Genomic DNA, 12,594 nt, shown 5'->3' with positions numbered 1-12,594 from the left:
GTGTTACAGCGGCCTGGTGCACGTTGAATGGGTGCTGCTGAATTATACAGCGCAGACACTTGGGAAGATTTTCAGCATTATACATTAATGACTTGTCAGGGTTACAAAGGTACAAAATTATCTTCCAACTTCTTACTGAAGAAGAACATAAATTCACTCTTATCTTAGTACAAAAAAGTTTTTGGCTTTTAACACTCAGAAATGAAAGCGTTTAAAATGGAAATACGCGGAACCTTCTGTAGCTGATACCGATTTTTTTTTAATGTTCTACAGATATTAATAATTTCTTTGACTGTTCATTTTTTTTATTGAACCCAGTGGACAGACTCCAGAAACTTCTGAGTTGAATTTCCTCCAGAAAGCCCAGATGCTGGAGACATATGGTGTGGATCCCCATCCTTGCAAGGTGAACTGTTAGGGAAAGGACATTGTTTTCTTGCTTCACCCTCAAAGTCATGAACACTTATTTTAATGCCAGCTGTTTCGGGGACGTAGGTACTGATTAAAACTTGGGTGTACAGCTCGGCCCTGGAAGTCTGGAGCGCTGCATAATTTAGGACTTTCCTATTTGTAGCTAAAAAAAAACATATGAAGGGTCTGATAATTATCCCTGATATGTCTGATAGAGCTGTGCTCACTATTTCAATATCAAGAAATTTTTTGCTTAGCTCTACACGACAGTAGACAGTAATATCTGTGTTGATATTTATCTTTATAATTTAATATTTTTCCTCAACATTGCAATGCATCTAAACTATATTTATATACATTTACCACAATTACTATGTATCAATTACTACAATGTATGGTTTTGTCTCAAATTATTATTTTGTCTCACAATACCTCTGAAAAAGGGGTGTCATCTTTAATTTGGGGTCTTGACCAAAACTCAGTTCGGCTAGATGGTATGGCATGGAATATATGGAATTTATTATATGGTGCCATTACCCACTGCTACTGTATAAGTGTCTGCTGTCTCCTCCTGCTCACCTCTTTCTCTCTTACAGGACGTGTCTGGAAACCCCGCCTTCCTCGCCTTCACCCCATTTGGCTTTGTTGTGCTTCAGGGTAACAAGAGAGTCCATTTTCTGAAATGGTTAGTGGAACCAGGGAGAGGTTTTTAAGAAAAAGTGGGCTGCTTTTTTTTTTTTTTTGCCTATTTCATTTCAGGCGTAGTTCAACTAATGTGAGGTCAAGAGGAGACACACACATAAGACCTTAAAATAAACCACTACTCAGGGGTTACATAAGAGTGCAGTGTGTGTTGTGAACAACAAGGCTCCGTCAACTGCCTGTTTCACTGGAACAGGCCCAGCAGGTGTCCGGCATTTTGGGTGGCTTTTGGGGGGATCTGTCACATTAAGGCCACCCTCGGTCCTGGCCACCAGCTGACAGTCATGTTTGGGTGGGATTTGCTGGTAACTCTGCATCAGCTGGTGCTTTCTGTGTTTCTGCTGGTAAAATTTGGGTCAATGTTGCATCCTTTTTCTAAACCAAAATTTCAGCAGCAGCACATCACCAGGATGCTGGTTACGTAATGGCCTTGAGCCGCATCCCCCGTACTTACACTGCTGTTAGATAGCGGGACTGTTGAGGGGAGGGGGTGATTCAGACACCGGCATATCCCTTAAGCTGCGGCGCAACGCTGTTCAGGTTTGTTTACTCGTCTTTTGCCATAGAAAGCCATAGAGCTGCACTTTCCCTGGATCCCCGGGGCACAGCGGCTTCTCTCAGAATAACATAGAGATCCATTGCTGTTTAGTGTGATCTGCCAGTGGTTGTGATGAATTTTTAAAGACCCCATGCCCCTTTCTGTGCTGCTGAGTCTTTTTTATTTTCCAACCCCCATTGACAGGAATGAGGTGACCAAGCTGAAGTTCGAGGGAAAGACATTCCATATATATGCAAATCAAAAGGAGGTGAGCGCGTGCATTATTGAAAGGCTCTGTTTTTAGAGTCACAGGAGATTGTGGTAGTTTGTATGGAAAGCTCTCACATTTTCACACAGTTATGAAACATGAAACCGTTTATTTTTTCTTTTAAAAAAAAAAAATGTGTATATTATTGCAGGACAAAAAGATCATCTTGACATATTTTGCGCCGACACCAGAAGCCTGTAAACACCTTTGGAAGTGTGGGGTTGAGAACCAGGCCTTCTACAAGTGAGTTTAGACACACTGCATCATCTAAATCCCTCCTCCAGCAGTACCGCATCTGAAAAGCGAAGTCAGCTGAGGATGAGTGTGACCTTTGGGAGTGAGTGATGCTGGGGATGGTGTGGGCTTTTCTCCAGTCATTTATAAGTGCGTATGTCTGTGTGTACGTGAGTGTGCATTTTCTCACTCCACACATGGTAGGAATGTGTTTAAAACAGTATCTCTGGAGCCTGGAGCCTCTGCGCTGCAGGGTGGAGGGTAATGGATGAGATGGGACGACGAGGGCCACTGAGGGGAGCAGCGCTCAGGCACTGGAGGGATTTGGGGATGTGCAGAATGCAGAGGAGGAAGGGTGTAGAGAGACGAGTGCATGAATGACACTATGCTATATAATATTTCGGCCCCCATTCCCCTACTTCTAGAGGGCAGGGACCACCTGAGCGTTCCACTCACAGACACTCATTCTCCCCCTACACACAGATGCACCCAGAAACAAAGCCTTAAATAAATAAAACCATAAAAATGAACTGAATCATTAAGACAAAAGACCCTGATATTATTCTTATAACAAGATAAATCTTATTGTTCCAGAACCTAGACAGATGCAGTGATTACACTCCTAGCACATTCTTCCTTTGAACATCACATTGTATATCTACAGTTAAAACTAGTAAATATGAATTAATATGCCCAGTATGACAGAATTACTGAGTCTCCCTTAAGGCACAGACAGGAATGCTGCGAAGATGCATAATTTAGAGGCTAGGTGTTTTGTTTCCTGCAAGCGCTGTGTTGTTGGAACTCAGATAAGACGTCTGGAACAAAATGCCCTCCTGAGGCCTGGTGTGTACACTGAGAGTCACACAGAGGGAAGGTTTAAGGTGTGATTAGAACAGCATCGGCACTTTTTATAATAATTCCTAATCTGGGGTCGCGGGGTCATGCGAAATGTCCTCTTGTGAACCCAATGGGCTCCTGTACTTTCAAAGTTTCTGTGTAAGGTTGTGGCTGCTGAGGAATTTAAACTCAATAAATAGATTCACCAAAGCTGTTGTATTAAAATACCCCTACCTCTAATATACATCTAAAGTGATGCTACAGCAACTCGCTTTCAATTATTGAGATACTAACGGGTATTAAAAACCATGCTAGTTGATTGGCACGATAATTTGTTCAAAACAATTACTGCAAAGTGGTTATTGATGGATTTAGTTATTTCTCAAAATATCAAATGCAATGCATGAACAGAACCAGACATTTTTGGGTTTTGTGTGAGTTATTGCTCGGTGCCCAGTGTCCCAGGATGGGCTCTGCCACCTTTGACTCTGACACAAATTTCACAGTAATTGTAATTGTGAGAACATGTCCTTCATGTACACTGTGTCCTTAATGTTTTCAGTCGTTCTTTAGCTTTCTAAAATGCCCTTTTCTATTCTATTCATCCCTTCCTCCCCGAACAGGTTGGAGAAGTCAAGTCAGGTGCGCACGGTGTCCAGCAGCAACCTGTTCTTCAAGGGGAGCCGTTTCCGCTACAGGTGAGCGCTGTAGCCAGACGCTAGAGGTGACTGCGGACGCAGCTCTGCAGCACTGCTGTGGCTGGGCTCAATCGGCAGCGCACTGCAGCACAAAAGCTACAGAACTTCACATATCACAATACAGCACCCCCGAGTCCCAGACTGCTCATAGTACAAATGACATGGTCATTTGGGGTTTATTGTGGCATCAAATTTGCGTGTAGGGCGTAGTGCCTCCTGTGGATATCTGTTTTATTCTTTTTAAGCAAGATTATTGAACGAATACGCTCACTGCATTGCACTAAATTCTAGACACTGACCAAGAAAATTATCGCATACATAATTGCGATCATTTTGTTTTCACTTCTACTTCACTTCTACTGTCATCCAGAGTAGTGACAGGGACAGTCCCCCCCTGGAGACACTCAAGGTTAAGTGTCTTGCTCAAGGTCACAATGGTAATAAGTGGGGTTTGAACCTGGGACTTTGTGGTCTTCAGGATCACCTGGCTACCACCACCATATTCTACTAGAGCAATAGAGAGTATATTTGCTACATTCAGTGGTACTCTGCAGTGTAAAGTGTAGCGTAACTTGGAAGACATATTTTTGCTTAACCTCTCATGCGTGCTCTCACAAGTAACCATGACAACAGCTTCAGCAACATTTTTCTCATTATACGTTCTCAAGGAGGTGACTGGATCTGACCCTGGTTTTAAATATTTTAGCTTATTTATTCACGTTTATTTTAAAGCATTTAATGTCCTATATACAGAGCTTTAAAACAGTATTTGTCCCCTTCCTGAGTTCTTGTTTTTTCCGTGTATGTCACTCTTAAATGAAATGAAATAAATTTAAATAGTAGACAAATGCAAGTAAAAAACAAAAACTGTGTTTAAGTGATTCTATTTATTAAGAACCAAAAAGTAATTACCCCCTATGTAAAAAAGTATTTTTTCCAACAATCCATTTTGGTCAGCAGAGGTTTTCACCATGCGGAGCATTTTTTGCCCAGTCTCTTATTTTTGAGTCACAAACATTGATCTTCACTGAAGCAAGTGAGGCCTGTAGTTCTTCCAATGTTCTGGGTCCTTTTGTAACCACTTGGATGAGTGGTTGCTGCGCTCTTGGGGTAAGTTTCGTAGGCCCACCACTCTTGGGAAGGTTCACTACAGGTCATGTTCTGTGGATATTGGCTCTCACCATGGTTCACTGGAGTCTTGGAGCTTTACTTATCATTGACTAATATTTAAATTAGTTAGATCTGAAAATGTTTTGTGTTACGAACATGCAAAAATAAAGAACTCAGGAAGGAGTCAAAAAATACTTTTTCACAGCAGTATCGTACTATAAAGGTTGCTGGTTGTTTTTTAAACTCCACATACATTTGCTTGGTGTTGTAATGTAAGAAATTGACATTGGTGCTTAAAGGGCAAACACAAAGTCACTGAGATGAATCTAATAAAACTAGAGAATGTCCTGGACAGCATCTTGCGGCCCGAAGGAGGCTGATTGAATTGGACTGAGAGCGGTTAGCGAGGTTAATCTAGTTCTGCCGTTCATGGACTCCCGTCCTCTGTAGAGCTCTCTGCTCGTGATTGACTCTACTGCTGGTTCGAGCTGAAAGCCAGAGGCAGGGTGTGGGTTTAAAAATGACCCCCTGTGTTTGGTTTGTGTCTCGTCACAGTGGAAGAGTGGCCAAAGAAGTGATGGAGCAAAGCGCCAAAATCAAACGGGAACCTCCGGAAATACACAGGTCAGCCCACTACACGACACCGCGTGTACATGTATACTTTTTCATTTAGCCAAAGTTTTAATCTCACAAGGGGGCACACAGAACAGGTCAAAATCAGGACATCTGCAGGTAGCGCCAGAGCAAGCTGCAGAAGGCTGCGTCCGTACCTGTTAGGAAAAAAAAATCGATGGTGATTTTGTAGCGATTGAACGATGAATCAGCTGATCACGTCGGGATGGCTCTCTTTCTGCAGGGCTGGCCTAGTGCCCAGCAGGAGCTGCCCGTCCATCACCCACGGACCGCGGCTCAGCAGCGTGCCCCGCACCCGCAGGAGAGCTGTGCACATATCCATCATGGAGGGTAAGACGCTGCCGCTGGCCACCTCTGGGTCCATCTGCAGTTACAGCATCGCTCCGTCTCTCTGTCCCTTGCTTCCTGGTGAACTCACACAACCCAAGCTGGGGCGGAGTCTGGTGTTCGTGTGTTTGAGTGAATATCAGTCTCTGTGGGATGTACGATTCACACGTTTTCATAAAGCACTTCCATCATTCCAAGATACAGATATATGCGGTTTATTTCATTCTTGTATGGACATAAATGAACATGCCCCAAGCACGACATTAAACACGGTGCTCTGAGTTGGAATGTTTGTGAGCTTCAGTCAATATCGCCGCTATTAGAGTTAAAGAGCCGTTTTGAAACTACGTCTTTGGGAGAGCTGTCTTCAAAGAGTAAGAATATCTGTCTTTTTTTTATATGGGCGGGTATGGGTAAGATATTCTGTGGGAAATTTGATAAGCCGAATTGACGTTTAACAAAACGAGGGGGCTGGCACCTAGCATGGAGCTTGCTATGCCCTGGATAAATACTGAACCCACACACACACACAAATCTACACATAAAACACAAACACACACATAAACAGCATGGAGGTTGTAATCTAAGACGTCCCTGTCCACTCCCCAGGGAAGGGGGGGTGGCAGGGTGACACAGGTGTCCATGTCACTCAGGCCGCTCTATTTCAGTGCCAGCTCTGTTGGACCCACTGCACAGACATGGGCTGCAGCTGCCACAGCGCCCACCTGACCTGCCCTGTACTTGCAAGTGGCCCTCTGCCCACGTCACCGTCCCAGTCTACTACTGGGCCACCATCCCAGATGGTACTTAAAAAGCTGCCTGTCAGGCAGACACAATCCTGCCGGAAGGTCAGCAATGGATCCCTTGTCGCTGACACGTCTTGCTGGGTCCCAAAACCTGGTTGAATCTGTGCACAGAGGCAGAAAGACATGTGTCCAGCATGTGCTGACAGTGTCCCTTCCTCAGAGTATTAATACCAACTCTGAAAATAGTCGGGCCTTCCTCTCCATTTATGTCACTGTGGCGGTACAGAAAGGGTCAGGCTACCACGTGGGTGGGGTGGGGGAGTCGTAGCGGGTGCCGTGCGGAAAGGTTTTGAGGAGCACTCCTCTGTGCATCTCCTCTCCGAGCCCAGAGGGGACAGTGGGAAGGTGCCACACTGCTGTAGTCGGAGGGCTTCTCGCCCTGAGGAACCAGGCATCCGCTGCTCACATTTACTGCCGCTTTTCTACGGCGTGCCGCGCTTGCGCCGAAAGGATAACTCGCCATGGTGAAGTGTCTGGTCCGTATCACCACCCGGGTGAACGTCCACCTGCGTATGATTAACCACTGCTACCGTGATGTGAAGGTACGCGTGCTCAGCCTGGGCCCCCGACTCCTGGGGAAGGCCCTCGGGGTGCTGCCCCTCTACCCGGCCCTCACCGGACCAGGCCAGGACCATGCCATTGCCTCCCCACTTCCCTCCACCCCACAGCTTTATGCCAGGCCCATCTACATGCCTGGTCCACCAGCACCAGGTAAAAGGCATTGTAACGTTAGCTTCATTGTGTGTGTTCTGTGTTGATAGATACAAAATCTATATGGAGAAAAGTTACAATTTGGTGAAAAGGAAATACACATTTCATAGAAAACGTTAAGTCTGCATTTACTGCATTTACTGCATTTTTAATGCATAGGCTTAGAAGTTCTTGTTGCATGGTCTTCTCAAAGCCATGAAAGCAGTTGTGTCTGTATGTGCACTAAATCTGACTCCGGTTATAAATGCTGACAGATTGCTGAATGGTGGCACAGCTCTTGTTAGATCAATTCCTTTTTTAGTGGTTTGCAGAAGAAAATGTAAAGGCTTTGTTATTCCAGTTAAGACTGTAGGGGATTTGTTGCATTGTTATATTTATATGAGTATTACAGTGCATATAACTGTAGCTCAGATACTGCCTTTCCAGAATGGTTTTGTGTTGGCATTGAAGACATTAAAAGTACCTAAAGTACAATATTTTCTGCTGAATTTGTCAAAAAAAAAATTGTAAAAGCGTCCATCTTATTTTTTCATGATTTTGCACAATTTTTGGGCACTTTTTTACAGTCAGTGTTAAAGTTATCTGTGAGAGGTGGTTAACATCTTGCCTCAGAGTTCTCTACGCAGCAGTTTCAATTTCAGCCTCGTTTTGGAGGTCTTTTTGAGTTCTGAATGAGAAATCTCTGCCTAAGCTGTAAATCCTGCCTCTTCACCACATGAAACCCATATCCTGCTCGGCCAGAGTGGAGGTGTAGTGTATCTCCGGTGGCGTGTGGAATTCAACGCTCAGCAAAAAGGTCCGTCGGTTTTCGCTTCTGATTGGCTGCTGCTGGCTTCCTGGAGGAAAGTTGGGAGGAATAATTGGTGGATTTAAGTCTGCTGCTCGTATGGTTTACATAAAGCCAAGTTCATTGCTGACCCATGATGCTCAAATACTGATGACGCGTGGTTGTCCTTTGCTGTTGCGTTTCCTGAAAGGCTTAATTTCACCGCCATCATCAGAACATGGAGCAGAAACTTTTAGAGAGCATCTGAAACTGTATAAGGAAACAGAACCATGGTTCAGTGCATTATTGCTGAATTACATAAAATAATTAATAATAAAGTTGACATGATCATATATTTTAGACTCCATGTGGAGGTGGAGAAGAAGTTTTTTTTTCTGTCATTTCCCAGTCTGCTTGCAGTTGCTTTGCTTGACCCTGTGATTAATTATAACCGTCTAGAAAGTGGGCTAGAACCAGAGAGGCCTTTCAACTTAAATGCTGGACTAGTTGAACCTAATATGGCTGGAGTGTTTTGGAGAACAGGTGTGATGATCTTCAGCACTTTTAGCGGTGTAATTTTGTGGTTCTGGTGAAAGTTTGCATACAGAGCAGCCTTGTTCTCCAAAAGCATAGGTGCTAACGACATTAGCAACTTCCATAGATAAAAGCATCCGACTGAATGTGAGTGAGTTGGTAAAGTTTAGACATATTACTGGATGTTTGAGTATTTTGTGAAGGAACGTGTGTTTGTGGTGGTTCCAGAGCCACAGCTGAAGTGCAAAGTTGTCACTGTGTTAGAGAACTTTGACACCGATTTGACTATGCTGCTAATTGCTTCTAACACCTCTCCTGAGCTGTGTCTTCCTGTAACATACGATGCCTTAACATGCAAGCTGCCTTCACAGAAGAGCAGCGGGCTGGGATTTGGCCGGAGGGAGGAAGAGAAACAGGGTTGGCTGCGTGAATCATCCTGGATACCTCAGAATGGTGACGCTTAACAAATCTTGATGCTGGGTGATTCTGCAGACGTGGTGCTATTTCAGTAGGTTCAGTGTCCCAAGAAGTTAGGGTTAGCGTGTGCACAGCCATAAATACTATGAAACAATATCCAAAACAAATATTGCTGTCTTTCTGCTAGCGTTAAGAATTAGCATCAGATTCCGACAAAATCTTCACCCCCATCACATTCAACCCCATTACTTTTTCAGTGTTATGTGGTTGAATGACTGATACAGGGATGCATATCTTTGCAATATTTCATGCATATACATGTGCAACTAATGTGCATTAGCAACTAAAACAATTAAAGTTGTATAAGTGACTGATCTTTCATTGTCATATGACAAATTTTCAGCATTGCTTTCAAGTTAATGTTCATTTGACCAATTACTTATCAAAAAGACATGGACTTGTCAATATTTCAGATTTAGTGATGATAAAAACAGCAGCAGAAAGGCAAAGAGAGTCCAGGGCAAGAAGAATTGCTGATCCAGAACGAAGGACAAGATACCTCATGAATGAATGGCAGAGATGGAAAAGAGATGTTAAGGCAGGGAAGATGAAAAGTATCCCAGATCTAAATGAGAGGTCATGTGGTATCCATTTGAGGATGAAACAATTGACCATCCTAATCCAGTCAGTTCTTGACACATGGAGATAAAGAAGGATGTATGAACTAGGCTCCGTCTTTCTCCGACTTTCAGTTGGTGCAGGTGGAAGTTTACAACGCATGTAGTTACGAATAAATTTTAGTTCACACCACACCTTGTTTTAAAATAAACAGCATGTATGCAAACTCTTAAAATTAATGACAAAGTGGTGAGTGATCCTTGGACCATCAATCCGGTTACAACATGTTCGACCCTATTCTAAAGCATTCAAAACTGATGTGTCACGACTCAGGGAGAGATGGGGAATGAGGCACATAAGCAATATGATGAAGGGGATTTTAATAAGGACAACAAAAACAGGCACGAGGGCCAGAAAACAGGGGATGAACAAATTGCGTAATTGGCTCCAGCTGAGATTACTCAGGTGATTAGTTGCTCTGTGATTAGTTGACCTGGCACCAGCTGTGCTCTCCCAATTGCTCAATCACAATAACCCCCTCAAGGGCGTTGCTCCGAAGTGGGCAAACTCAATCTACAGGATAATGGGGTGAGACAGAGGCAGCAACCACAGGGCTCTGGCACTGCAGGCAGGCACCCTATGGCTGGCCTCCTGACATCATCCAACAAGGTGACATCAACCTGCGAACAGGATTTAGAGCCAAACCTTCTGGGCACATGCAGTCCCTGCCACTGCACGTCCATGGGGACGCCTCCAGCATCCCTCCCTGCGTCGTACAGGAAGGCGGTCCTGGACCACCCAGCTACTGATACCCAAACCACAATGTTTTGACGTGTCTGGGTGCGTACAGCCCCTGCCACTGCACACCCCTTCTTCTGTCTGCAGCTCTCCTTTCCATGCCATGCAGGGCGGCGGTCCCAGAGAACTGGAGATCATTCACCATGCCGCAGGGTTGAATCTTCCGGGCACTGTAAGCACTGCTGGAGGTACAGGGGCATCATGGGACCCCTTCTTTCTCAGCCTGGTGGGGCTGATGGGACAAGCAAGCCCTCTACCTGCCTGTCCCAGCTGGACCCTCTTGCCATCCTGGGCACTCTCTGCCCCCTGGGATCCCCTTGAGGGATCAACAGCAACCAAAGAATTCATTCTCTGTCCATACCTGCCCACCCCCTTCATGAGGAGCCCCTAACCTGCATAGCATGGGAGGGACCTCTTGTTGCCAGTCTACCTCGCTCTGGACTGGTGCAGTTGGGTCAGGGATCTCCAACTTGGGGGTCTTCTTATCTGCAACACTGCCATCTCAGGGACGAGAAGAGGGAGAACAGGGCGACATACGGACACTACACACACACTCACACACACACAGACAAACAGAACAGTGGGCTCAATGATTTCTGGGACCTCTTCTGGAGGCAAAGTCAGGAGAGTGAGAGTCTGGATCCCTGGGAGGCCGGCTGTTGGCATGAGTCCCCTCTCATCTGCTACAATGAAGGGCGGCTTCATGGTGCTGGTGTGGGAGGCAGGCGGTTGACAGGAGGTGGGTGGCGTCCACTGACGACTCTGCTGGCACACCGGGTGCTGTTGGTTGGGTATTGGTGGCTAAAAAAAAAAGGTTGGTGGACACTCTCTACAGCAGGGGCACTGTTGCTGTGCTGACCCGGACCGCCTGGACATGGTTCACCATGCTGCAGGTCCAAACTTCCCGGGCATGGGAGGCACTGCTGGAGGTACAGGGGCATCGCAGGAACCCTCCTTGCTGAGCCCGGTTTGCATCTGTTGGGATGAGCAGGCCCTCTTCCTGTCTGTCCCAGCTGGACCCTCTTGCAACCCTGGGGTCCCTGGAGGCGGACCCAGGCCCATGCCCGGCCCGCCCTCCTCATGGCAATGTCCGGGCAGAAGGTTATCTAGTCCTAAACTGGAGAGGGAATTCCTCTCCAGGGTTCCTCTCGAGGCAGGGATGGCAGTGCACCAGCTTACCCCCACACCCCATCTCTTCCTCTCATCATTATCCTTACTCTCTCCATCACAAACCTGGAAGTGGGGGGAATGACACAGGGTTCTTGATGTGTCACCGCATGTATGGTGGGGAGCGCATACCCTGCTTTTTTCCCACCGCCACTGAGCATTGTCATCGCTGACGTCAACAGCAGCGTCGCCCCAGACCCCAGCAGGGCGTCGTGGGAGTCACTTGCTCAGAAAACAGGGGATGAACAAAATCAAACCTGAAAGCGTGTGTCAGATCAACAGGAGCAGAACTAACACCATATAAGTACCGTCCACATTAATGTTGCAGCACCTACTGGGTGCTGCAGACCTGCTTTTCAAAGAGTCTGCAGTAATCATGCTTAACTCCAGCTGAGATTACTCTCGACACCCAATGTCCCTGGGGCGTCACATTACGAGATTTTTTTTTTTCTTTTTGTCATAAATTATGTATATTATGTAAAACATAATAAAGCATCAAGATGTTTTTTGTAATATTGATTATATCATGACAAATATGTCAAGTTATATTTTGTATACATTACATGACATGATGCAAACAAAAAGGAATTTCCTATGTTTAGAAGTATTTTTAATACAGTACTGACATTATCAGATAATATAAAATTTGCAATGTAATTGTAATTTTCACCATTCTTCTCAATCACAAATGTCACCGTTTCTGTAGAATCACCCTGCTGCATTTCAGCCACTCTGGTCCTAGTCCTTGCAAATATTTAAAAAGGGTCTAAGCATCATTGAAGGGCACTCCTATTTACACTTTGTTTAATTTTTAATGTTTTCACTCATATTTCTATTTAAGATGCCTTCTTCACTACATTTAAGTACAGTACAGTGAGATTCTTTGTTGTCATCAACAAATGGACTTCCTACTATAACTACTTATATGTGGTGCAAATATAAGACTTTTTGTTTTTCAGTAGTTTTGAAAAGTCATCTTACTTTCTGAGTTGTCTCATATTTATGTTATGACTGGT

General features: G+C 45.0%; 1 protein-coding gene across 3 annotated transcripts in view; it reads left to right on the top strand.

Moving 5' to 3' along the window:
• Positions 1-12,594, top strand: part of frmd5a (FERM domain containing 5a) — a 92,106-nt gene that overhangs the window by 74,153 nt on the left and 5,359 nt on the right. For 2 of the 3 annotated variants that reach the window (XM_028957677.1, XM_028957679.1), the window contains exons 7-13: positions 319-406; positions 1,008-1,096; positions 1,856-1,919; positions 2,071-2,162; positions 3,617-3,691; positions 5,357-5,425; positions 5,658-5,764. In XM_028957677.1, the coding sequence (XP_028813510.1) occupies positions 319-406; positions 1,008-1,096; positions 1,856-1,919; positions 2,071-2,162; positions 3,617-3,691; positions 5,357-5,425; positions 5,658-5,764 (584 nt within the window). The remainder of the gene's footprint in view (positions 1-318; positions 407-1,007; positions 1,097-1,855; positions 1,920-2,070; positions 2,163-3,616; positions 3,692-5,356; positions 5,426-5,657; positions 5,765-12,594) is intronic. The other variant, XM_028957678.1, reaches the window with a different exon arrangement.

Source organism: Denticeps clupeoides, chromosome 17 (genome assembly GCF_900700375.1).
Source record: "Denticeps clupeoides chromosome 17, fDenClu1.1, whole genome shotgun sequence".
NCBI lineage: Eukaryota > Metazoa > Chordata > Actinopteri > Clupeiformes > Denticipitidae > Denticeps > Denticeps clupeoides.
This window is presented reverse-complemented; position numbering and strand designations above follow the sequence as displayed.